The sequence below is a fragment of the Anarrhichthys ocellatus genome, unplaced genomic scaffold, assembly GCF_004355925.1.
Source record: "Anarrhichthys ocellatus isolate YVR2014 unplaced genomic scaffold, GSC_Weel_1.0 scaffold14, whole genome shotgun sequence".
Classification (NCBI taxonomy): domain Eukaryota; kingdom Metazoa; phylum Chordata; class Actinopteri; order Perciformes; family Anarhichadidae; genus Anarrhichthys; species Anarrhichthys ocellatus.
The window spans coordinates 7,232,885-7,260,008 of record NW_022280044.1 but is presented as its reverse complement, the minus strand read 5'-3'; the positions used below and the strand labels follow the sequence as shown (position 1 = coordinate 7,260,008).

Sequence of the window (27,124 nt, the reverse complement as noted above, 5' to 3'; positions counted from 1 at the left end):
TGTGTGTGTGTGTGTGTGTGTGTGTGTGTGTGTGTGTGTGTGTGTGTCGTCAAAGTCAACATGACATTAAATCATCATTTAATCTACTCACATGGATTATAACCAGTCAGTAGATTACAGAGGGATAGGCAGGGACCAGATCTTTCAATTATACACCTCTCCTGTCGGTTTCTCCCCCTCCACCTGCCCATACGCACTCTAACACCCACAGTTCTTCATCATGCTTTCTCTTTCCACCTGACTGTATATCCATCTCTCCATCCACAGCATCGCTCTCTCTCTCTGTCTCTGTCTCTCTCTCTCTCTCTCTCTCTCTCTCTCTCTCTCTCTCTCTCTCTCTCACACATTCCCCCGCACACACAAAGAAGACCTGCAGAGTCACAGGATATAGCTTCACCCTCTCTGCTCTCCCGCTCCGTCCAACAACCTCATGTACACCGTTTTGCCTCCGACCTGACATTTGTCACATTTGAAGGAACAAAACACCCCTGAAAAGCCTTAGCCATCATTCATTCATTCCTCCATTCAGTTTTTTCCTCCCTCCTCCCTGTTTTCCTCTCTAGTCGCATGAACCCACCCCTTCTGATCAGCAGTGCAATCTGGGGCTATTGTTTTTAGCAGGCTGTTTGCAGAGATGCGCACACACACACACACACACACACACACACACACACACACACACACACCTACCATACTGTATGAAATTAGACGCATTTTGTAGTGATGCTAATATTTTAATGATATAATGCGTGTGTGATAATGGCGCTGAGAAGGCATGCTTGACATGCAATTTACCCACATTGTTGTTAGAACACTCCAGTGCATCAATGTGATGTATGATGCATGTGCTGTGATGCTTCTAGGTCACATTATGTCCTGTGACCAAACCGTCATCCATCACTGATTATACACACACTTAAAGCAGACACGGGCTCCATATTCTCCTGATGGAGTCCTGCTAATACACAGAGGAAATCTATCTTTGCTGAGGTGTGTGTATGTCACTGTGACTGTGGCAGTGACCGTGCCGCTCTGGCTATAAGCACTGCAGTGAAAGAGGACAAGCCCCAGTTAACCAGCCCAACAGGTTTGATACGGTCGGGCCAAATTCAAAGCTCCTTCCCTTCCCTCGGGATCCTGACCCACGCTAGTTCTGCACATCCAGTCCTCTCTCCCACAGGCACTAGCGCCGTCCCTCAGCCCACCCCCCCCCCCCCCCCCCCCCCCCCCCCCCCCCCCCCCCCCCCCCCCCCCCCCCCCCCCCCCCCCCCCACCCTCTCTTAAACCAAGCACCAGTCAGCCACCAGCCCCAGTCTAGAGTCTAACCCACATCCATCCTCCAGGCTCAGCCTCCTTCTCCAGGAAGAGCCAGCTCACAGCCTCTCTTTTAGGTGCAGGGTGGGACTGTACGGCCCAGAGCTAAATAGATGGAGTGATGGCTAGACATAAGATGAGGAGAAAAAGGGAAGAGAGCGCTGGCTCAGCTTACCGGCTGGGCGTGCAGGAGGGGAGGATGATGCCTCGGACTCTGCTCTTTCTTCCGTCTCTCTCGACCGAGGGTGAAACACAGACGGATGCAGGGAACAAAAGAGAAGGGCAAAAAGGAGACAAAACACAGACACCGGCCGCTGGTGGCTCGTCAGAGAATGAAACGAGACGAAAGAAGACCGAGGATGCAGAAAAAAAGAGGAAAAGGTCCTTGCGTTGCTTTTTCTCTGTCTTCCTTGGAGAGACTCCTTTATCCTTGTGAGCCAGAGGGCTGTGGATTCACCTAAACACTGAGCACACGCACTGCCTCACGCCACACAGCCCTCCCTCTTCCTCTCGCTCGCTCTCTCTGCACTAAAGACAGCAGCTGTTGGTCTATGAGAAATAGAACGCCATGTCCCCCTCCCTCTCCCCTTCTCCTCCTACCACACTCACTCACAAAGACCCCCACCACACACACACACACACACATGCAGCATGTCCTCACAACACCCCCTCCCCCTTTGACTAACGTCTACCACTATAGCCTGCTGGCAATAAGAGGAGGGGGCACCACTGTGTGTGCGTGTGTGTGGTGCAGAGTTGTATTGTGTTTGACATTGTTTCATCAGCAGAGTGACTTTTTCTGTCCATACGGTGTGAAAGTGAATCATGGTGAGTAAGGATGTGCAGCAGGGTATTTTTGCAAACTGTGTGGGTGACTGCCGAGCATCGCTCTCTGCTGTGCTGCAGAGAGGGGAAGGAAATTCACTTCATTTGTGGTTAGAGGCAGCGAGACTGTGAAGGTGTTTGTATTTACTGTGGGAGAAAACATCACAGATCAACCATGGGCATAAATGAACTGACATTTATGAAACGTCCACTTACAGGTCAAGTAACTGCTGTGTGTGAGGACATTTGGGCTCGTCCTCACCTTCGGACAGACCTGCTTGAGGCTTTTGAGGCGTGTGTGTGTGTGTGTGTGTGTGTGTGTGTGTGTGTGTGAGGGGGCAGAGTGTCTATTGTCTGGTGGTCTTGTACCCAGACCAGTCCTGACCACCCGGGGGACTGGAACAGCGTAAAAGAGCTGAAGGCCACATGCTGCCCTGTAACACTCAACCACAGTTTGCATTAGAGCCAAATTTGGGGCAGAAAGACCTGGTGTCCCTTTTACAATCAGGTTACGTTGGTGTGTATTTAGGGACAGAGAGAGGAGTCCAGTTGATGAACTCTTCCCACTGCAGACTACATTCATATTTAAACAGGTTGTTTGGGTCAAATGAGCACAAGGAGACAAGCCTTAAAGATGACAAGCTTAAAGATGCAATCAGACTCCAAAATTGTTGTTTGCACTTTTATTGAAAACCACATGAAACTTCATTAGAAAAGAAAACTTTGAAACTATTTAATTCAAGGCTCACACAGAGTTTGTGTGCACCGATCTCTGATTTGGTCTGTCAAAAGAAAAGCTGTTTGTTGACCTCTGAAAGACCATCTAGCATGCTAGTAGCTAATAATAGCACCACTTAGCGTAGCTGAGTGTAGTTACTAGTTTGTCTTAAAAGACGTTAATTTCTTAATTCAGTTCAGCTATAACAAAGCTTGCTAATCATTCAGGCTCTGTGCTGTCTGCTAAACCAAAAATGAAAACCAGAGGAAGATTTTAATGACTAACAATAAATATGGTTCTTCCTGTTTTTGTGGTGAATCTTCTGACTGCTACTTTCACGACTCCAAAAAACAGACGTTACATATAGGCAGCTTGTAATCACGTGCAAACGTTAAATATTTTTAGCTCAACTTCCCTCTGATGATACGTTACATACTCTGCAGACTTCATCTTGTAAAACAAATTAGAAAATTAAATATGAACCGAACCATGTTATAGTGAGAAACAAACCCACACATAGGTGCAGTATATTTTAGCCACTGCATGCATACATACACATTTGAGCATTATATTCTCCGGACACACATTCAAAGAAATAACTCTGAGTAGACTCCATATACCAGAAGGCCCCTGTGCCGTCTGTAGTCCATCCCAGAGGACGAGACGCACAGAGACATGGAAGTGGTGCTGCAGTGGTTGACACCCTCCTGTTAGCTGGCAACTGAGGGCCACAAAGAGGAGAGGGAGATGAAGGGAAAGAACAGTAAGCACTTCATTTTGTCGTGGTGTGAGGGTGTTTTAGTTTTTTATTAAACACGTGCTGGGACAAGAGTTTCTCTCCACAGAGATCTCAGATAGGGAATGGAGCAGAACCAACGTCAGGCAGTGTTTCTTGAGTCACTGAATCTCATTGAGTGGGAGGTTATTATAAAGCTGGTGTGAGATCTTAGTCTGTTGTGATACTGTATTTAGTTATCGTATCTGGCTCCCCAAATGTGCACTGAGCCTCCCACCTCAGTAAGGGAAACAAATAGGTTTAAACCCATCTGTTGAGTGAACAGGTCCTGAGGACACATCCTGAAATGTGAGGCTTCTGCAGCACATAAATGGTGGCATCTGTTGGTTTTGGTGCACAGCAGGTCAACCGTGATGGCCTGAGGTGTTTGTGGGGCATATTTGATTGTGTGACCCCACTGTCTTGTTTTACCAATACCAACAATGATGCCATTTATAATTTCAGTATTTCGACTCAAACAGAGACTGAGTTAATTTATTTATAATCAGTGCATCCGAATCTGGAAGGCTTTCAAACAATCAAATACTCCAGTTTCACAGTTTGTAGCAAGCTTGGCCACCCCCTAATGACTCAGAAATGCACGGGACCAGATGTTCTCTTTGAAACAACAAAGAGTGCAGGGAGCTTTGCCTGTTGTCTGTGAATAAACATCGTCTTTGATGTGAGACCGTGTGTTGGTTCCCTCTGACCAACTGAACTCAGCCTAACAGATAAACCGTTCACATCTCACCACACCGTGAAATTCAGTTCTGTATGCTGTTAAGGGTAGACTTACACTTGTGTGTGTGTGTGTGTGTGTGTGTGTGTGTGTGTGTGTGTGTGTGTGCGTGTGCGCCAGATTGAAAAGCAGATACCGCAGATCCCGGCAGAGACGCATGATCATCACCTGCTCTGAAAGACAGCGGCTCTGCAGTGAAGGAGACCAAAATGAATAAATAGCTGGTATCCAAGGATACTGAGGGAGGATGGTGAGTAAGTCAATTTGCATAAGCTTCTCGGGAAAGTTTGCCTCCAGAGAAACCTACTGTATAGTGTACACAGTCCCTTAAACAGGCCATAAATATGAATTAATGATTGCCGAGCCGCTCATTAACTTGATTAGTTGCACAGAGGTCTCTGTTTCATGATCTTTATCTGATAACAATAATACTCTGAGTTCTCCTTTAACATCATATTAGCTATTAGATTGTCCGTATTGATTAGAAGGTGAAAAAGAGGACAAGCTGTCTCTTCAAGACCCAGTCTGCAATATGTGAAAGTGCAAGACAGATCTTTTTTTTTGGCTGAAATATTAATACCTGAGCAGTATTGCCAACCAGCACCTTGGATTATTTATACAATGCCTATTATTTTTTAGGTCAGTTGTCCCATCCCGCTTGCCGTTGCATGAATGGTAGAGACGGCCTGTGGTGTGTCAGCCTGTCCTCAGATGAGTTCAGTCTCTCTAAAGGCTGGCTTTATGAATTATAAGGAGAAGTAAAGTGCACCAGTACCATTAAGGTGAGACACAGTGAAAGAGCACCCAGGGGTGAGAAAACCAAAGCTGAGGAAACTTATTTCAGATTTCATCCATCGTCATATTTTAAATATTTTAAATGTCATATTTTAGCGCCATAGGAAATTAATAAATTCAACACAAAAAATCATATTCGTCATGAATTGAAAAGACTTGATTCTCTGTGTAATCAGTCTTGGATTACAAAGGTAGAGTCATCTGATGGGACAGGATTTCTTTAATAAGCACGTTTACATTAAAGTGAGACTAACTTTGGCTGAACATCATTAAATGTGGTCACAAGTTACGATTGAGAAAAGATGGTAAATGCCAAAACGTATAGCGTAATAAAGAAAAGTAGAATAATCAAGTCGGTGAACTCATCCAGTTAGCTGTTCATACCAGACCAAGAACGGTCGTATCGGCAAAACCCCTTAGTGTACTGATTTGAGGAAAGATGCATTTTGTTGCTTCTCATGTTTGATTTTCATTTGTTAGAGGAAGAAGAGGATATTTCCTCTCTAAAAATAAAAATAGTCTCACTTTAACTTCCTCTTGACCGAAGACACGAATGTATAAACCAGCAGTCACAATCCATCCTGGTGATCTTTGACCTCCACAGTCAAGTTGCGGCGATTAGCGCAAAGCGTGCGTCACATAAAAGGTCTATTTATGTGACGCTGTGCTGCGAGTGTGTCGGGTCTTACGAGTGATTGTCTGTCTGCATCAACAGATTACAAAAACCCATTTGCTTTCAATAACTGCGAGGCCGATCAAAACGATGGTTTTTCAACTGGTGCACGAGGCCGAATTGAGTGACTACACATCAAACATAACATTACACTCCACCGTGTTGCAGTCATCTATGCTTCTCTTCTTCCTGCCGGCGTCTTCCGGTCTGATCGGGTTACGTTTCTCCAAAAGTCGATTCAGTTTCAACTTTTTGCCATAGGCCGCTGCGCTTTTTCCAGCATCCCCTTTGATCCCCACCGCTGCAGTCTTAACACACGGCACTACCCACATTATAGTAATAGGAGGATTGATGTTTTTCGCAGCGATGCCTAATTTGGTGTGAATGTAGCCTTAGCCTACCGGCTCGAGGCTACATTTTTCGCTTCTGACATAATACATTAACCAAACTGCTGGCAGGCAGGATGCATTGTGGGTAATGTAGATGCTAGGTTTTGGAGTAAAAAAGACAAATCTCTGATTCTGTTGCCTTTTTTTCCAAACTGTCCATTGTGAGTTTCACAATGTTGAAGTGCAATGCTAAATCTGTACAGTACTATTTTAAAGATAATCATTGTCAATCATTATTTTGCATGAGTCAAAGGGCGTCTTATTCGTCTCATCAAAGGGCGGAACAGCTGAAGCCTGGACCCGTCACGTTGCACCACAGACGTCCGTACTGAAGCCCACACTCTCCCTCCATGACTCTCACCAGCTAAATGTTAGCCCTCCATATCGAAGAGTATGTGGGCAGCTGGTGAGCTGGCATCATGCAGACACACTACGCGCGGCGTCAGAGTTGAGAAAATGAGAGCTTTGTAAATGTATATTGTCAGTGTGGGCCGACTTTGGCTTTTTGACATGGAAGTTAAATGTTGCCGGGAAGTGCTCTGTGACTTAGTAACAGTGCCTCAACCTGACATTCACTCACAGATACATTCACCTGCCTCTCCTCGCCGGCCACTCTCCAATCTGCAGCCTCTCCTCCGTCGCCCCACCTCCTCCTCCCCTATGCCTATTTCCGTCGTCTTATTTAGAGTCATTGATAGAAGTGCTGAAGCTCCACACCTCCACCCCCCAATCCACTCTCCTCCATCCTCCTCCTATCTCACCCTGCCGTTACAGATCGCTGTGGTGTCCCTGCCACGGCAACACCCCCGTTGAGCTCACGCGGTTAGTACAGTCTGCCTGTGCTCTCTCCTTATAAGGGCAAAATGCATTGACAGAGGCAGACAAAGGGGGCCGTACCAGCGCAGGCAGACAGGTAGGGGGACGGTGGCTCGAGCAGGAGGAGAGAAAGATGAGGTAGAGGAGCAGAGATTAGTTTACTGTGAAGAGGGATGAGGAGGGATGAAGATGGCCAGGGAGAGAGGGCGATGGGGATCGTGTGATTTCAACGGAGGAGTTCAGAAGCATATTTTGTTGCATCGATTTTCAAGTTCTACTTTTGCTCCCTGAATTTCATGTCATTGAAGGGTGAAAAACCTACAAAGAAACGGACGGACTATCTTTTGAAACCGAGGTTAATTGTATCAGAAACAGTTGATTTATATTCTGAATATAAGATATTTGTAATTTTCTAAATGTTATTTTTGGAAAGACAAAAACAGCAAAACAGCATTTAGACCATAATACTTTGAATCCTTCCTCCAAAACCCATCATGATCGTATATCCAACGTAATGATAATGTCTGCAAAGCTGATCAATGCACCGAGCACTTAAAGAAGCATGGCTAATGCAGACCACACATCTTAGCACTTGTTACATTAACCATTCATAAAATGAACTACATAAATGCATAAACAGTATGCATCCATCATGTTCACTAATGCTAATATTGTTGCATAAAACTCTCAACATGTACACTGGAGGCGTTGGCTCTAGAACCTGCATTCTAAAATGTTAGCCTTTTCCTTATTCCTTGCGATATAACTCTGAAATGCAGAAAAGCTTCATCCCGGTGGAGGATATTTGTTATCCCCAAAGGTCATGTCAGCAAGCCACAGTAGCTGACACAGAAAAATGTATTAGCTTGTTGGCTGGAAGCAGTGCTCAGAAACTCCATCTGCACTAATACTGTCGGTAGCATCAGTGTTGACAACAATGACTGTTGTCAGCGTCATCGTTATTGAATCACCGACATCCTGTTCGTCCTCGTCACGATCATCACAGTGATCATATGTCCTGTAATCATATTCGCATAAATATATATTCCATCGGGTGATCACATGTCACTTTACAGTCTATTTGGGTTAAGCGCTGCTTCAATCACCATCAATAAAGTATTGATCAGTTGTACAAAATGCAATTAAAGAAAAAGCTTTGCATCCATTAAATGTGGTCATGTGCAATTTCTAGTAAAAGGCCAATACTGACCTAAGATATTAAAGGGGTGCACTGGCAGTTTAGATTTTAAACATACATGAAGTTGGTGGACAAAGACAAATAAAATGGTGAAAATCAATGTAATCCTAATGATGGGTCCTACTCTTCCCATAATGCAACTATTGTCTTTTCATTTGTAAATGTCTACATCTTTCAAACTCTGCATTTCCAGTTTGAAGTCAAAGCTCCTCCGCAGCCACAGAAGACATTATACAATCGTTTTCACAGAAGTACTCCCAATGACGAGTCAACTGCTAATCGAGTGTAAAATCAGTGGATTAACCCTTTAATCTCACTTTAATAAATTAAAAGAGGCATTGCCAGGGGCAACAAAAGGAGTTGGTTTGAACTGAGAAAAGAAAACTATGAAGAGTACAAAAATGAAGATTATTACACAATATTAGGTACTCCATCAAATGTACTTAAGAGTACTGTACACATTTAGCATGTTCTTCTATAACATTGTAAAAGTCATAATCGATGCAGCAGAACCAGAGCTATACTTTTTTTTGATTCAACACAGTCTTCTTCCTTTTAAAAACCCGGCACCTACATTACCCACAATGCAACTTGACCTCTTACAATTCGGTTGGAGATTCGGATGTGTTATGCTAGTAGCAGTAGCTATTTACAGTACTACTCCCAATACCTGGAAATAGACTTTGATGTGAAATATGCAGCCCGTTGACATGTCAAAAGATAAACACACTTCATTTTAAAAACAGCATTTTTTTTTAATGTGCATGATCAGTTTCAGTTACAAAGTTCAGTGTTTGTATGAGTGTGGCGTGTGACAGAGTGTGTGTGTGGGAGGGTATGGAGTCTTGGTTTCTTGTGCAAGTGACCGGGAACAGATACAAAATGTGTGAGAGGGGAAAAACTAAATTTTGTGTGTGTGTGTGTGTGTGTGTGTGTGTGTGTGTGTGTGTGTTGGTTCAGCTGGAGCATTTCTCAGCGTCACACCTCCTGTGTAGCAGGAGGCCTGGTCTGACTGTGAGGACTGGGCAGGTGCTAATTGGGCCTGAAGCTTCTGAATGGCGGCGCCTGCCATGAATGGAGGTGAACACGTAGAGCGAGGGGCCTCATGTGATCCATGTGTGTTTGTTCAGCGTCAGCAGTGCCACAGACTGCATAAACACACCTCTCTGTGCGCTGGTATCTGTCTCCGTTTAGTTAAACGGACCCCCCAATTTGTCACCGATGGAGGGATGACACCCCTTTGGGAATGATGCTGGAAGAGAGATGCAAATCCATTTAGTCACAGGTCCCCAAGTGGAGTGAAAAGCAGACGCAAGGAGGGGAAGAGAAGGGAATTAAACCAACATAACACCCGGCTGCTAAGTGTGTCAGCATCTAAAGGAGGCAGGCAAGGGGTTGTTAGGTTTGTGTGTGTTTGTTTCAGCATATTATCAGAAGGAAACATCTGCTCTTAATCTGTACCAACCTGATGGCTCTACTTGATTTACTCGGAGTAATTCCCCCCGTGGGGGACAAAACCCAAACCCACAGTAAAGCCCACACAACTGAGCAGATCTTATAAGAAAATAGACCAGATGGATACATAGGATCTTGATCGAGAAGGAGTTTGAAGATAAGCCTTTTGCTCACCATGTCTCCTCTCAGAATTTATAACATGTGAACTATCTCCTCACATCGCTCCATCGTGTTGCTCAATGGGCATTCCCTTTGAAGGAATTAGGGATTGAAAAATGTTGCGGGAGAGATGAATCTCGATAGCTCTTTCTGGAGTGCCGGTTATGTAAAGAGACTGTGATATAACCCAAGAGGAGAGATGGAGTTTATGGGATGAGCAATTTAAAGGACATGCAGGAAAGATTTCACAGATCGACAAAGTTAGAGATTTGCTGACAGAATGACTCTATACATGCATATGAACACAAAAGGCTCTTTTAATGTGAAAGTAGCAAGCGTTAACACCATTTTGAATAATAAAAACAAACAGTAAATGCTCTTTTTCTAACCTCCAGAAAAGCCACCGGCTGTAGCAAACATGCACCATGGCTTTCAAAAGTCAGATCAAACTGTCGAACTAGCCAACGCTGATTAAACATGAATCAATATTTTGTTACTGCATTGCCTATTTCTCCCCTCAAATGTTCTCAGAAACATCTTTTAGTGTACTGCTCAGCTGTGAAATGAGAGTTTTTGGATTTGGTGTATCTCCTCCGTAAGCCTGCTGGTCCCTTTCCTTTACACTAAATATACCAGGCAATTAAAACAAAGTACTGGCACTGTAATTTATTTGTAGGTCTCATTTGTTCCCCTTATTTACTCCACCTTTGTACGCAGTAAGTATTTAATTGGTGCTATTTGAATTGGCAACCACGTGTAGAGATATAACAAGGGGTCCACAACTTTGTTTTAGGGATCACAAGCCAAAAAGGCAACATTGACTTACCCATGGTGATGAGTCACAGGTTGACTGTGAGAAGCCTTTGGCTCAAAATGAGATGTGACGCACAGTTGGATGTGAGGCGCAGTGACCACAGTTACAGTTACCGGGAAAAGGGAAAGGGTTAACACAATTGTTTGTGCATATGTGTGCGTCTGTATTAGTGGCAATAGGGGAAGCTGCAGCGGTGGGGGTGTGGTGTCCCAGAAATTGGCAATTGCCCTTCACCCTTCCCCCACGCTGGGCACCCACATGGAAAGTGACAGACTAGAAGAGGAGGAGGGAGGAAAGCAAGACCGAGAAGATGGAGGTATGCCAGCATGTCTTCCCCCTGGCACCAGATGATCCTCACTGCCTGTCTGCTGCACCCTCTTTGTGCAGAACCATTTAAACACTATCAGCTGAAAACAGATCTGGGATTACCACAGCTTTAGGGGCAGTGTGCTTATTACCTATATGGTCTACATATATGAAAAACAGAACACTTTTTCTTTCTCTCTTCACACACAGACACTGACTGTACCGTACTGTTCATCCCGCCACGTCTCCATATGCGTCGAGACTGGAGTTTCCCAGTAACTCTTAGTTGTCCAGACCTCTCCTTTCCCCCCCGAGGCTGAGCTGATTAACAGTAATAGGGAACAACAATGCATGATAATATGAATTATAATGGACCAATGGAGGCGGCCTGTGGCCCTGCACTCCATATGAGGCCAATGGTACAGTAATGGTGTACAAAGGCCCTGCAGGGACGGGCCAGACAAAGACAAAAGCATGCCAGACTGTAGGTTCATGTAAGTGGAAAGGACATGGGACGCCCGGAGGCGATGTCTATAGGTCCTCAACATGGTCCACACACAAAGAACGATGAGGAAATTATTTTATTTTGAACTGTTCACTCATGCCTGCCAGTGTACACACATTAGCACAATGAGGTCACTGTACGCTAGCTTTTATATTTTTATGCTTTAATAAAAGAAATGCAATCAACCTAAAAACTGTTTTTTTCTGGTTCCCAAAAAAGTTACATTTTAGAGATTGTGGTTTTTTTACTCAAGAGCAGCCAAGTGTGGTCAGAGTATTTTGCTTTTGCAGCAGCCACAGCAGTTATCGGCCTCCTCTCGGCAGCCAGCTGTTGTTCAGCCATCCCCCCTCTTCCCCTTCATCAAATTGGACTCTGTCTCCCAAGCACTGTGTGGTTTCTGGTTATAAGGAGCTGCAAGAGGTGGCTCAATATTAATCAGACTTACCAACTGATATTTCTCTCACCAAAAAAGAAGTCATGAAAAAGTAATTCTATAATATGTCAAAGAAATTCATGAAAAGTGAAAGTATAGTATGTCAAAAAAAGTCAAAAGTCATAGTATGATATATCAAAAAAGCCAAAGTATAGTAAGAAGAAAAATGTCATAGTATAGAATGCTGAAAAAAACCATGGCAAAGTGTGCCATAAAAAACAAAAACATAAGTCATAGTATGTCATAAAAAGACAGTCGGTGCATATTAAGTTGAAAAACATAATTTGAAAAAGTCCTAGTATAGGAAAAAAGTTATTAAAAATGTCGTCATCTAGTTTGTTTAAAAGTCAGAGTATAGTATTGTTGGGACTTCACCATGTGAGGAAACAAAGAGAGAGGCCTAGTGTAAAAACAATAAAAGCCTGAACTGGTTTAAAAAAACAATGATTATTGATAGATAGTACAGGTAAGAGTAGAGATATGCATTTTAGATTTTGTGGTTGACCATCTCTTTATGGTATGTGTACATAGTCCCTGATGAAGGAATTCCCTAAAGTAATCTAATCAGGTAAATAACTGAGTCTTTAGTATTACAGGAACATCTTCAGAGACGCTGCCAAACATCTCTGGCTCCACCTGATGGACATTTTAGGGAAATGCACTGAGTCACACTGAAGAGACGGATTGGAGAAACTGAAAGGACCTACAGCAATAGACTTTAATATGTAAATATCCACGTTTATTACATTAAAGTACGAGGAATTTTACTCCGTGTCTGGTTTCTTGAGCACCTGTTTCCCAGAAATGAGTTGTTTGTAAAAACACAACTTGTTGTTGAAAAAAAACTGTATTACACATCAGTCTAGACAAAAAAACACAACAAACGTAACACCATCATGGCCGTTAATAAGAGTATCGTCCTGTTTCACCGGCAAAAACAAAAATGTTGAAAGAGATCTTCCATGACTTTTGGCATTTGTAGTCTGTGTGTCATGTCACAAAAAACTCCTCGAAAAAATTGAATAAAAAATAAAGAAATCAATATCTGTATTTTGTAGAATAGTCCTTCGGAGACACCACCAGACCTCTTCCCTTTCTGGCTCCCCGGTACACCGTTTCAACAATGTCTATCATCTCCTGCTTGTCCTCCATTGTCCAGTTGATCTTGTTGTTGTTACCAGTACCCAAATCAATCATGATGTGTTTGTTCCTGCAAAAAACAACATGAAGTTCTGAAGTTGAACAGTAAATCCTCAACAATGACATACAGGAGGCTTCATAAGAGACGCTCCTCGTACAGCAACCGGGTTCATTTAAATCACAGGAAGCAACATGAGCTCTGAGGTTTTAAGAATCAGACTTTGAGCGTCTTACCTGAAAAAGAACATGACGGTGCAGGGGTCGTACAACTCGTACATCTTGTTGAAGTCGGGCACTTCTGTGATGTCCACCAGGTAAATGACTGCAAAATTCTTCACCTGTCGGGACGTACGTAAGAAGAATATTGAGACAATTAGTAAAACATAAATGTATCATTATGAACAATATTCAGCATTACAGGCAGAGCAACACAACAGGGAAAGGTTCGTTTCTGGATTCAACTAAACAATTCTCTTGGACAACTTGATGACAGTACCAGCTTTGCTAGCTCACACTACCGCACACGTCAGAATTTGGGTTTTTCCCCCGTGACACTTGTTTATCAGCTCCTCTCTTAACAGCAACACTGAAGCAAGAGGACATACCCCCCTCCCTCCCTTCACTAGTTGCCTCTACGCTTTAGGATTGATTTTAAGATTTTATTGTTTGTCTACTAATCATTAAATGGGCTCCAGCCTCTCTCTCTCCGACCTTTGACAACCACACGTCCCAGCGAGGTCACTCAGGTCTGCTGACGAGTTGTTTCTGGTTGTCTCGAGATCACGGCTGGAGCTGAGGGGAGATCGCTGCTTTAAAGTTGCAGCCCCCAAACTCTGGAACAATGTTGCCTCTGCATGTTAGGCACACTGCCCGTTCTTCAAACCGTATAATTCAGAATGAGAGCCGCCTCAATGCTTTCATCATTTTATTATCCTTTTGTCTGTTCAACTGGTCTGTTTATTTGGTTGTTTTATGTTTTGATTGAACAGCACTTTAGCCAAATGTTGTTGCTTTTAAATGTGCTTTATAAATACATTTGGATTAGACTGGATGTAAAAGCCGTTTATAATAATACATAAGATATGAACTTGTGCTATACATGTTTGCCACAAACCTCCTTTGCCTACCTCACCTTTTAGTGCACTAGTGTGAAAAATGGGCTTCAGAAATAGTATAACTTACATCTTTAAAGAAGTTACTGCAATGCCTCAGCTTTTTAACAGCCTTTATAGCTTTCGGGCAGCATGTCTACAAACTGCTGACTCAGAGCAACACACCCCAACGCAACAGACTGTGACGGGAATCTCGGCTGTAAAATCAGCAATAAACTGCCAGGAGCAGTGAACACCGATGAAAATAGTGATGAATCTTCACATGCAATTAGCAGACAATATAAATCTGCACAAGAGAAAAACAATTTACAGCATTGCAGAAAAGGATCCTCGCATGATTTTGTTTCCTGCAAAATCCATCAGCTGAGGTCAAACCCCGAAACTGCTCCTGATTGTCCCAACGACTGAATATCACCGGCAAGCATTTCTAAAGGTTTATTAATATGTTTGATATGGAGGACTTTGTTCAGTCAATTTTAAATTAAGCTTGTGCACGGTGAGTGAAAAACCCTTAAATCAATGGCGCACTGATACCTAGGGATGCCCCCCCGATACCCGGTTCTAAACGGGAACCGACAAGACGGCAGTAAATACCCGGAGGATCAATATGGTCCGGAGTTAACAGTTCTGTTATCGGTACTTGCTAAAGTCTACGCCAGTAAATGTTGATAACTGTCGTCTCGAATGCAATAAAACCCTCAAAAGTAAGGGAGGAAATACCAGCAATGTATCGCAACATTCAGCGAACACGCAGAACAGAAATGCTCAGTAATCTACAGTCCGTCCGTCCTCATCCACTGCAAGTAACGTTAGCGAGGCTAATCAATGAAAGCTAATCGCTTAGCTAACTGTTGAGCGGCGACTGTATTTTAAGGATTTGGGAACTTCTTGTAGATTGTCGGGCTGAGTCTGCAGCCATGACCTCTGGCTCTCAACTCCAAATATACAAAAAATAATAATAAATAATAAATATCCTCCCTGTAGGGATGTTTTTTTTTATTTAAAATTGATGTTGGCATTAAAATTGTATAGTCAACAATAGTAAGTCATTTAAACATTTCTGCTGTTGCCGTTCAAGACTATTTGTTTACATATGAATAATAAAGCAAATTTTTTCAAATTAATTGTCTCTTTTCTTTCACAAAATAATCAAAAACAACCGATAAGAGTATCGATAAGGAACCAGATTTGCATTTCCTTAAAGGCTGATAAGGTGGAGGAACCTGACTGTGTATTAGAATACATTACATTTTAAATGTTTAGCTTTAATCCGACGGGGACAAAACACAGCTGCAACTCAATATGAAAAATATATAAAATATACAGCTCAAAGACATGAAACTTGGCTTAACAGAATTTCAGTGGCATTGTTTCAGCTTCTTCAACGATCTAGTACAATGAAACCCGATCACTGACATGCTGTTAAAACAGTTCAGACCATAAACAGCCTAATTAAGAAACACACTGAAGCTGCACCACGGTCCTGCTAACTCAGAAATATATATTTATAATCTCCAATATCATCAGCGACTGCTGACATCAACTGAATTTAAAAAAATACATATATTTCCACTCAAAAAAAGAGGGACATGCAGATGTTTGGCACTGAGAGTGAAGTGACGCTGTGTAATATTAGAATGTGAGGGCAAATCACAGCTGTCAATAAAATGACTGAACACATGACTGGAAACTTTAGATGTTCCTGAGTAACAAACTAATATCAAAGCAGGATTTAGATTCTGATCAGTAACTTTCCTCTAATCACCAGACTGCTAAACTCAAGCACACTTCCATTGTTTACATTAAAAACATTCTAAATCAACCAGGACTTAAATCTTAAGGATTGCCTCTCTCTCTGGAATAAAGAGTTCAGTTGAGATAGCAGTGGGTGGCTAATGTTATAACACACACACACACATACACACACACACACACACACACACACACACACACACACACACGGATTGTAGACTGGATCAGACACGAATCAAACCTTTTCAGCGATGCTGTAGAGGACCTCGTCCATCTTCATACACGTGGGGTCCCAGTCGTGTCCGAAGCGGATCACGAGGACTCGGTCCTCCTCAGACAGGATGGCTTGGTCCACCTGCCAGCCATTGTGGAGATGTGGTAGCATGTACGACATCTTGATTCACAAGCAGTCAGATCCCAAGCTGAAAAGCACACAATGGACTTAAGCTTAATATAAGAGCCAGTGAGAGTGACGAATAGCTAGTTAACATCCAGATAAATCGGGATTTCTGCTCATAGTTTGGTGGGAATGTGCAGTAAACAACAACAGCTAACGCTAGCTTACGGCTAGCTTACAGCTAGCTAGCGAGCTTGAAATGACAAGGAAAAGTCTGAAAGGGGAAACAATGGAACTTTACACGTTAGATATGAATAAGAGAATAATAACCTAAAACGTACCTTTGATTAAAAAAAAAAAGAATTAATGTGTATTTAAAACGTAGCTTGACTAACAAGACAAAACCCCGCTAACTGCGGCGGCTGCTGGGTACTTTTTCCGTAAATGTTACGTTTTTTGCGCATTACGTCATCAACCGAGCGTCCACGACGTGATTACGTCACGCGTATGTGTTTGTGTTTGTGGTAAAAACATTTAAGTTGGGGGCCATTTCAAAAACTTAATCGATGAAAAGTCCTTCAGATGAACAGTATTGTAGCAGTGTAATATTTTAATAATGTTATGATTGAAGATTGTTTTGGATATATAAAGATTTTTGGAATGAAAAAAAGCAAACAAAAAACCTCTGAGAGAACAATCAAAATATATAAATATACAATACAAAATCAAGACCATATTCATATAACTATTATAAAGACGGACTCCTTGTTTTTGACTTTCTAACACTTCTCCAATCAATACAATGGCCTAACATTTGCCATAAAACACATATAAGCTAAAGAACGTTAGTGAAGTGAACTTTCTTTTACATCTCTCGAACATGTGTGTTTTCAGTCTGGATAGAAAATGCAATAAGTAAACATTCATTTTCAAAGGCTATACACAGACTTTATCATTTTCCATAAGGAAAAACACCTGTGATATAGTCAAAGAACTGCTGAGGTATTACCTCTGCAACACAACAAATTAAGATGTGCATTCCCTCACACTTTGCAACAAACAGAAAGAACACTTAATCAATTCTATCCATGTCCATTCATGCCCACTTCTAGCGAGTCATTACTTATCTTCACTGCTGTCTACGGCTGATAGGACGTAAGTAATCAGCTGTCTTGTTTTTGGATTGTAAGAGTGGAAATTCTTTGAGAGATGATACCATTTCTTTTTGCATTTTAGGAAGTTTCACGACTGCAAACTGCAGACTCTCTGTGTTAATTATACATCCATTGTATGAATACTTTTTCTTTTCTTAATCCATCTTAAAAACATTTTTACTTCCTCATTCCCCTTCTTCTTATTCCTCGTCTCCAGCCATCTTAGACGGAAAAAATGCATCTCATTGGAGGATGACTCATCTCCATTTCAGATAAATATATAAATGATGCCTTTACATAAACATTTGTACTAGTTTGTATGCAGTATCGAGACACAAAGACAAAACATTTATTGTTGTGCAAAACCTTACAGTACAAATAGAAAGAACAATAAACAAAGGTTCAAAGGTTATAGGAAAACATTCCAGTCTATGACATAGCAGCATATTAAGACACTCCTTAGAGTATGAATCATTATTAGATATGTTTTATCTCTGATTCCACCACTAAACTACACGATCACATTACTGTGGTTCTGAACGGACAAATGATTAACAAAGACTATTTCACATTAGACTATTTGGTCGAGGACACATGATTGTTTAACAAAAGAGTGATTTTGCCAATTTCACGATCAAATTAAGATCTACATCCTAACTACGATCAACACTGTAATCATCCCTTAAAGCTGAAAAAAGGCATTTCTAAATCTGAATGGCTGTTTTTTTTTTTACATTGCACAATATCAGCCTTCAGCCTTCTGATCAAGTCTGAACAGTCTCTCAATTTAAATCTCTGCTGAAAAGAGCCGTAATCCTCGCACCATGTTGGTTACACAAGTCCTCTGATATAAAACCACACCCTGTTCAGTTAAATGGTTCAGATCCCAGGTTTCATTAACCCACTTTAGGCCAGAATTTGGCATAAGGAACATTCACATATTTTCTGGAGATAAAATTACTCAACCAGTGGTTCTTTGAACATCCCACGATGTCTAGAGAAACATATCCAAAGTACATCACTATTCCATGAGGCAATATGAAAAATTCTGTTCACAACAATGTCTTACAATCCCTGAGGAGCGCTGATGCTCGGCTGGAACAGACGGTGTTGTGATGAGATCAGGGCGCACAGTCCACCACAGTGATGTACAGCAGACTGAAACTGTACTCCTGCAGCTCCTAGTCGGCGGGATGCTCCGGACACGAGCGATTCACCTCAAACCACTCGTCTATACACCTGAAACAGGAAGAGGAAGACAACAGGGAGGTTCGTCTCCTGTGATCAAAGGAGCTGAATTACATTTAGCTCGAATAATCACAATAGAAATCTCTATTTATTTGGTCAAATTATCTCTTATTTTATAAATGATCTAACTACCCGGATGGCAATGTGTATGTTTCATTCACAAACTGATATTAGTGATATTATATTTGTGGCCTCTTGCTGCGCCTATTTGCTTTCTTGCTGAGGGATTGATGAGAAGGTTGATACCACACTCATATCAGTCTGTTTAAAGGTTTACCATGAGCGGCACAGGTTAGCTTGGCTTAGCCTAAAGAATGGAAACAGGGGGAAACAGCTATAGCCTGGCTGCCTCCAAAAGGTAACACAACTGGCCGACCAGCAGCTTTAAAGCTGACTGACTAACGTGTTATATCTTGTTTTACTGATTTTGTTACGAATGAACGGAGCTGTTTCCCCTTTCTGCTGAGCTAAACTTACCAGATGTTGGTGGTAGCTTCACATTCAGCATAAAGACATGAGAGTGGTGTTGATCCTCTCTTGATACTCTCAGCAAAACAGTGAATAACCGTATTCATATTATTTATTTATATTTCATATATGAACAAGTGTTTTTTTTCTTCTTTTATAATTATAAACTTTTAAATTGTCAATAAACACTTTGTTTCACTGCCTCTCCATCCACCTGTCTTTTCATTATTGTAATTTTTACAAAATGATTAGATATATCGGTCAGTGCCTTGCACAACATTGCAAATTGGCTCTTTTGCAAGACAGCAACCTCCGGGTCTAAAAGGTGAAGAAGTTTAACTCTTTCACAGTATGTTTTCAGTTCATGAAAGTTAATTGGATCATCTTTGGTTGCCTAAAAATGTCTTATTCAACATTCGGTTGTACTTAGCTCCACCCTCTTGTGTCACTTCTGGTTACAAAAACCAAAACGGTGTAGACCAAAATCCACGATGGGGAGGGCTAAAATATTAAACGCAAGACCCCAAAACCCTGGTCCACAAACCAGTGGGTTACATAACGGTGACTAGTTCTACTTTTAACATGCAGTCTATGGTTCTTGCATTGGTATTGACATTCTAGTAACATCTGTATTACTGGAACAATCTGACATTGTGAGTGAGAGACTGATACCACTCTGATGTTTGTGTTCTAACAATGAAGCTTAGGCTGCCTTTGGAAATCGTGACTGTTTACACTTGGTGCATTTGTCAAACTATTTCCAACCGCAATCTGTTTGTTATTGCGTGTTTGTGTGTGTGTGTTAGTTACCCTTTATGATAGATACAGAGGCAGGGCAGCCTGGCAATGGTGTCTCCCTGCTCCAGCTCATCTAAACAGATGGCACATTCCCCAGAGTCTCTGGACAGGATGTCCTCTGAGAAAGACAATACGGATTGAGACAAACTGAGGGAAGAGCAGCCTCGCACACCAAACCATGCATCAGATGTTCAGTTCAGTCACTGAATCCTGCACAACCATCCGTTTAACCTTTAGTACCAGAACACCCGTTATCATCTGTGCCCTGATGAGAACTGGTATCCCTCTTCAGTAAATTATGCCGTCTCCAGTGGGAATAGGTTCTGTTATTTGGAATATAGTTTAGTTTTTACTATCCTCTTTGTATAATAGCTTGATGGTATATTTCAATAACAGGTAGGATGACATTTTCTTTTGCGTCACATGTTTACCTGTATATTAAGCTATGACAGGTGTCAATACCTGAGGCGAAGCAGTAACTAGAACTCTTTGTAGCTTTTCATGTGCTCATTTTAAAATGAAGGACAGGTAAGATAGAATGCGCTTGTGAAAATATTTGCATGGGTGAGGTGAATGATAAAGGGATGATCGTATAGGTTTTACACATACGTATGCCTCTGATGAGCTACGACACACTGAGTCCGTGAGCTGCATGTACTGTACATTTGTCAGTAATATGTATGCTGCCGCGGGTGTGTGCGCAGGCCTTCGTGCATGCATCAACATTTAAAGACGAGCGATCTTTACTCTTGTTTTCATACATATAGTGACAGCTGTATGTCAACAGACAAAATGTGTTTGCCTTTTCCAGTGTGTGTGTGTTACCAGCAGGAAGCTAACAGTCGAATACATATAGGTGGGTGTGTAGATGTGCAGCTGCGCATCAGCATGCTACATTGCATAATGTAGGTGTATTTCTGTGGCTAATGAGTTCTTGAAAAAAAAACAAAAAAAAACGTTAGTAGTCTATCTATTAATCTTTCAATGCAAGACTTTGTATATTAATTCATGATCATCCTCATGATCCAGTTGTAGAACCAATATGGCATACCACTGACTAAGGAAGGGAGCACAGAGGCAATGGTTGAATGTAAATAAGTACATGTACTTGATTAGATTTCTACTCCTTCACTTGTAATGGAGAATAACAGATTAACATGGTAGCTGTGGCCAAACACTAATACCAAATCCTTTAACTTTAAGAACATCCCGTGCCCTCTTGCACTTTCACCCCTGATTTCTTACTGTTGTAGGTGAGACGCGTTTTGCTGAAACACATGAGCAGGTGCTTCTCTATTTCATCCGATGCCATAAACTTGGAGCAAACAGGACAGTGGAAGCCTGCGGAGGAAAGCACAAAGGCAAGAACATGAGGACAGAGATGTGCCAACTTCTCCCTCATTACTTTTTATTGATATGTACACAACAGAGGGCGTGGGACACTTAGCATGAGTTTGATCTTACATAGACCTGCATGGTGTTTCACCTCTGTGCACTTGCTAGCTCTCTGTGTGCTGTAAACAACTTTATGCACTGCATGTATGAAATGTACACAGTCATGTATTAGTTCCCCCCTCTGTGCATCTTCTCAGCTGCATAAATATTGATAAGCCAGGCGCTGCTTGACCTGAGATAAGCCAACATTCTGTCTAACATTATAACACCTCGGTCGAGAGAATAACAACAAATGCATTATATATGCAGGCAGTTATTATCTCTGTGTCTGGTGTGCAGCTCATGCGTGTGTTGTGTCATGCGTTTGTAAGCGAGGATAATCCTGTGGGCACAATGTCAGGCCTGCAGGGTAACAATCACATGGATCTGATGTGCAAAGGTTATTGAAGAGGTTCTTAATGATTACACTTCCTCATCTGGGAATTTAGAGGAAATTAGAGGGAGGTGAAAATCCTGCCGTTTTTTTATTGACCATGTTAAGCAAGATGAGGAAATTGGAGCATTTACAACAGCAATGAGGATTCAGGAAACACTGTAACATTGAGTATTCTAATGACATGTATGTTGGAGCGCCGTGACAGTCCTATTAGTTTAGGTCTTGTTTTGGTCTGGAGAAAACCGACCAGTTAACAAACATCTAGATTTGCACATTCAGGAAGTGTGTGTGTATGTGTTGGTGCACATGTGTTTCAGGCAATGTGTAACCAGCAGGAAGCTTTTATCTGCTGACCTACATAATGCACTCTTCCCTCTCAGTCGAAGAGAAAAACAGGCCATGTTTTGCAAGACAGAAAAGCAAAAGAAGACAGTGAAGTACTGCAGAGCCACCTGTGGCTACAATAAAAGTGCAGAAGTGCTAAACAAAGGCCTCAGTCAGTCATCAGACTGCTATTACCATATGCCAGGTATCATGTGTCAAATGGAAAAATACTAAGCAACTTTGACAGTAATGGGTAGCCTATAGCTCATGATATCTTGAACATGAACTGACATGTTGACTCTAAACTCATACTGTGTGCCATAAACACTGTAATAAGACCAGAAATGTTACAGGTATGCCAAATGAGATGAAAAAAAAGTCCCTTGGGTAAGATAAGGAAACTACACAGTGTACTAAAAACAACAAACACACAATAAATATTAGAATAAGGAAATCAGAAGATGAAAATAATTATTAAAGGCACAGAGCAATAACATATTACTGGTATGAATGTGACTGACTTCTTTCCAGATGTTTTATGGAGTAACTGGTTTTAGTTTCTAGTAAACAATCTTACCTCCCAGCAGATGAGGGGACAGGTGGGTCGGTAGGGACCCTATAAGCAACCTGTGGCCCTCAGGCGGCAGCTCGCTCTCCTCGTCACCATCCGTGCCATCGAGGCTCTGACTGAGTACGTGGGACCCTGACCTGACGCCAGCCGGAATATTGAGACCGGAGCTGGTTGGCCCTCCACCTGTGTAACGGATCCGGGGGCCATCTGGTCCATTGGTGTACCTAAACCCCGCAATCCGCCCCCCTCCGCTCGAGTTTCCAGATGGGAGATCGGAGCTGGAATAAGCCCGAGTTCTGCCATCAAATACAGGGCTGCTCTGTTTGGCCCCCATGCTGTCTCGAGTTTTTGTGAGTGAGTGAGTATGTGTGCGCGCTTTAAAGTATTTAGCCACGACACATGGTTACAGTGAGTTCTGAAGAACTGACACCAACAAAGGAAATAAAGCCTAACACGCGAACAACAACAAAGACAAGGTGATCCAACATCTCAAAGTTTCATGGTGCGCCTTGTGCGTAAAGTGCGCACTTTCTGAAAGCACAACATAATTCCAAATGGTTGCTTTTTTTTCTTGGCAGAGCCCTTCCCCTTTTCCAACAATGGAAAAATAAAAAGATCAAATCTCTTCAGATAAAAGTAGTGGGTTTCTCCACCTCAGACGAGGACATTTGCGCAAGTGTTGACTCACAGCTCGTCTGGTTCAAGTTTGTTTTTGTGCTCAACTGTGGCCGTCTGGAAAGAAAAATAAAAGCAGGGATTGCACTCCTCTCTGCGAGGCAGCTCCGTCAAACCACCCAAAGTTCACCAGGATAACATAAAGTGCCTTCAAAGTAAAAGTGGTGACCGCACCACTTACAGTATGGAAAAAAACATGACAAACTGGAAGTTACTGTAATATAGAATTGGACTAAAGCAGCATTTATCTGCGTTTGCCATGTGTTGTTGAATCATTATATTGTTGCATTAACAAACGGTACTTAAATGTCATTGGTAGAGGTGAAGCTCATTTTAACTGCATCATACACTTATGTTGTTTAATCCATAGATTGTATATACGGTTTAATACATTTCATAAACTGTTCATATATTTTGTATCTTGATATGGAAAGTAACTAGTCTCAAAAGCAGTAACAAAATACATTTCTCTCTGAACTGTACGGAAAACTTCATTAATAGACATCTTTTGGGATTTTACTTTGAAGGCCAAGCCATAGCTTCCTGTCTGCAGTTCCATTCTTGCCTCGAGCTTCGGAGTGGGCGCGTCAGGCGGAACGTGACGTCAATCCCAGCAACACCAGCGGGGCTGCTGGCAGCAGGTCACCAGTCTGAGATATGAAAAGCCCTCCATGTTTTGCGCTTTGTGTTGCATTAACTTCAGGCCATGTAACAGAAAGAAGACATACGCACGAGGAACGCTCAGTTCACACGGTTTATTGAACAATTTCACACACATCGGAGGACAAACAGAAGATACACCGCATGAGAAACATTCAAATAGGCAATAAAAAGACAAACATTTACAAGCCAAAGTAAACAGGCTGAAGAGAAACTTCTGAAACAGTCTTGCTTGTGGGTGGATCGAGTGGTTGAAGGCATGAAGCATTGCAGTGCACTGGATGTGACATACAACAACACACTGAGATTAGAGATAACAGGGCAGGCGAAAGGGTGGCCGTCATTAAATATTTCTCTCCCCTCTGTGATTTCACTCAGGGATTTTGCGTGTGCACGTATTCAATTATGGTTATGGTTAAGAGAAACCTCGAAAGGCGCCGGTAAATTGAAAACATCAACTTTTTTGTAGATCTGGGAAGGTATCTCATTAGATTGTGCTGAGAAAGGAGGAAAAACTGCGAACCACCAACAACCAGGAAGACGACGGGACAGAAGAACTAAGGTGTCATGTGACAATGAGACACCCAAAACGGGAAGGCCTTAAGCTGCAGCATGGGCCTTTGTTTTGATGGTCATATGATAGTAACATTGATTAAAAACGACCTCATTTAGTGACTTTTAACTCTTTGAGGTGCACTGCCTTATAGAAACATCAAGAGACGCACCTCAAGAAATGATCCATGCTACTGTAAAGCTGCACACTTTGATTTCCATGTGAGGTGTAAAATGCTTTTGATTATAACCTCCACTAGACTATTTCAACCGTGTGTTTGAAACTGGATAGTTTGAGAGCTTCCCCATCTGAATCTATACGTCACAGCTATACGTCCCTCAGTTCCCTCCGTGAAGTGGAAAACTTTACGCCGCTTCACCCGCCTTCCTTCCCTCTCTTTATCTGCGACACTCCAGTTGCCTCACGTGGCCACAAACCGTCAGTTTTCACCTATTTGTCTTTAAACTAGCTCTCGTGTATCATCTGTTTCAACAGACAGGCTGAGGAAGTAGGTTATCCGTCACATTCATCTCCAAAGCCACGGCGGGGGGGGGGGGGGGGGGGGGTGAATTGCGGTAACATCTGACTGTTTTTCTGCATAACAAAGCCAGCTGAGGCTGATGTAATATTGCTGTGCTGTGGAACTTTAACTAACCAGATTGTACATGGTACGGCTCACATAGCCCCAATGTGTGTGTGTGTGTGTGTGTGTGTTTGTTTGGTTGGGGGAGGGGGGGCGGGGGTCAACACAGTGCAACAGAGTGCACTCTTTGGGAAGCAAAGCCACTGAGACATTCAAGAACATGGTGGTGCATTTTTAGCGAGTTGGCCGTAAGTATGTGTGTGTTGTTAAGTGTTTGGTCTGATTGGTCGATGAGGCCCAGAGCTTCTGAGCAGCTCTGCCCCACAGCCGCAGGCCTCGTCCCGGGGGCGAATCACTGCTGGCTGACCCCCATCTGCTGGTGGTCGGGCCCCGGTTCCCCCTCCATGTCGGCGTGGTAATGCTCAAAACTGTCGTCTTCTATGTCTGGCAGACCCAGCAGCTAACGGGGTAAAAGGAGAAGGTTGAGTTACACAGGTTGTAACATGAAGATATGTGTGTGTACAGTATGTGTGTGTAAAACACAATTCATTTCTGTCCACACAGTGGACCAAGTACCACATAGTTTAATTTTTAAAAAATCTTTAATTATTGTTTTCATTCTAACTTATTCCTATTCACCAAGAAGAAACTTGTCGAGCAGAGCAAATCAAGTACTCTTACATGTCAAATAGCAGGACTATTCAATGAATTCATAAAAAAACAAAAAGCTTTGAATCATGCTTTATATCCTGCTCTTGTTTTGTAACATTTGCCGATAAGCAAGGCAACATTAAAATGTCATAACTCTGGGTAGAGCTCAACATGTTTTGTCCTCACCAGAGAGAACAGAATGTATCGGGATTGTAACGGACCCAAGAAACAGTGAGCAGGGGTCACTGTGCTGTGATTTGGTGCGGCATGTTAAAAAGAAAACAGTTTGTTCCCGTACAGGCCTGAAGGATGTGAAGACCTTCTCCAGCACCTCCAGCAGGGTCTTCTTCCCGCAGGAGGAGATGTAGTCCTGGGCCAACTGTAGGAAGGGAAGGCAGTCCTCACTCTCGCTCCACACGTGCTGCAGACAAAAACAAAAGATGATGAAAAAATGGACTCAGCTTGTGCATGAAAGGAGAGAGCGTAAACTTTATTCCTCTCCTTAAATTAAACGTAACAAAAATATAAAATATTGGAATGTGATGTGATATTGTTGCGCTTCCTCCACCAGCGATGCTTCATGGGGGCTGAATGCAGTGAAGCAACTTGCAGGAATTGACCAGTAAATATGTAAAGCTGGGTCAAGAGCAAAAAAGGCAAAAAAAATAAACAGTGGGGAATCTTAAACATACACAAGGTTCTGAATATTTACCAAAAGTGTAAGAAAATAACAATAATAGTTCATGAATATATCAGAAACAAGGATTAGAGATAAATTATTGAGACCAGACTGCTACATAATTTGTTATCTAAATACTAAACATGGATCTACATACTGACCACTTTCTTCATGAAAGTGTATTTTATGGAAATTTAAGGTTTAACTATTTTTTTCTGTTTCACAATGTGTGGAAGGAACAAGTGAAAGTTTTAGAAGTAACGTGAGAGTCAAGTAAATCAGGTCCGGGGAGTATTGTTTTCACAGTGTTGCAGACGGGGATTATATCGAGCCCTCCGGCTCTGGTTGTTCCAGTTTGACACTGACGGATGGACTTTCACGTGAGGGTGTGGCTCTGCTGCGCCAGCAAAATCTCCATCTTTCAGCAGATCTCACAAAGCAAATCAGACCGCTCTTGTTGTTCAGCTGCTAAACGCTGTATCACCCGACCTGGATGACTGAAAACTAATAAAACTCACCCTGAGGGAAATTACAGATGTGGAAAACAACAATGATGTGCAGCTGTGCTCTTGTTACGGTGGAACTGATGTCACAGCGCCCTCCAGTGAAAGGACACGGCAATGACACAAGAGAGAGAGAGAGAGAGAGAGAGAGAGAGAGAGAGAGAGAGAGAG

General features: G+C 42.3%; 4 protein-coding genes across 4 annotated transcripts in view; all 4 read right to left on the bottom strand.

Moving 5' to 3' along the window:
- The window catches only part of fam49al (family with sequence similarity 49 member A, like), a 32,323-nt gene extending 30,433 nt beyond the window's left edge, over nt 1–1,890 (bottom strand). The window contains exon 1 of the mRNA XM_031854319.1: nt 1,490–1,890. The gene's annotated coding sequence lies outside the window, so the exon portion shown is untranslated. The remainder of the gene's footprint in view (nt 1–1,489) is intronic.
- Nucleotides 1,891–11,542: 9,652 nt separating this feature from the next.
- Nucleotides 11,543–17,643, bottom strand: txnl4a (thioredoxin-like 4A). The gene is made up of 4 exons (XM_031854162.1): nt 16,597–17,643; nt 16,160–16,340; nt 13,289–13,392; nt 11,543–13,124 (listed from the first exon to the last, which is right to left on the bottom strand). The coding sequence occupies exons 2-4, from the start codon at nt 16,310–16,312 to the stop codon at nt 12,953–12,955; spliced, it is 429 nt and encodes a 142-aa protein (XP_031710022.1). The 5' UTR covers nt 16,313–16,340; nt 16,597–17,643; the 3' UTR covers nt 11,543–12,952.
- A 93-nt stretch (nt 17,644–17,736) lies between these two features.
- On the bottom strand, nt 17,737–23,421 carry LOC116387233 (E3 ubiquitin-protein ligase ZNRF2-like). Its single transcript, XM_031854161.1, has 4 exons — nt 22,656–23,421; nt 21,169–21,264; nt 19,936–20,041; nt 17,737–18,648 (listed from the first exon to the last, which is right to left on the bottom strand). The coding sequence occupies exons 1-4, from the start codon at nt 22,981–22,983 to the stop codon at nt 18,591–18,593; spliced, it is 588 nt and encodes a 195-aa protein (XP_031710021.1). The 5' UTR covers nt 22,984–23,421; the 3' UTR covers nt 17,737–18,590.
- A 639-nt stretch (nt 23,422–24,060) lies between these two features.
- mturn (maturin, neural progenitor differentiation regulator homolog (Xenopus)) overlaps nt 24,061–27,124 on the bottom strand; it is a 5,536-nt gene continuing 2,472 nt past the window's right edge. Inside the window, exons 2-3 of the mRNA XM_031853636.1 lie at nt 26,070–26,192; nt 24,061–25,580 (exon numbers count right to left, since the gene is read on the bottom strand). Coding sequence (XP_031709496.1) covers nt 25,473–25,580; nt 26,070–26,192 — 231 coding nt within the window. The 3' untranslated portion in view covers nt 24,061–25,472. The remainder of the gene's footprint in view (nt 25,581–26,069; nt 26,193–27,124) is intronic.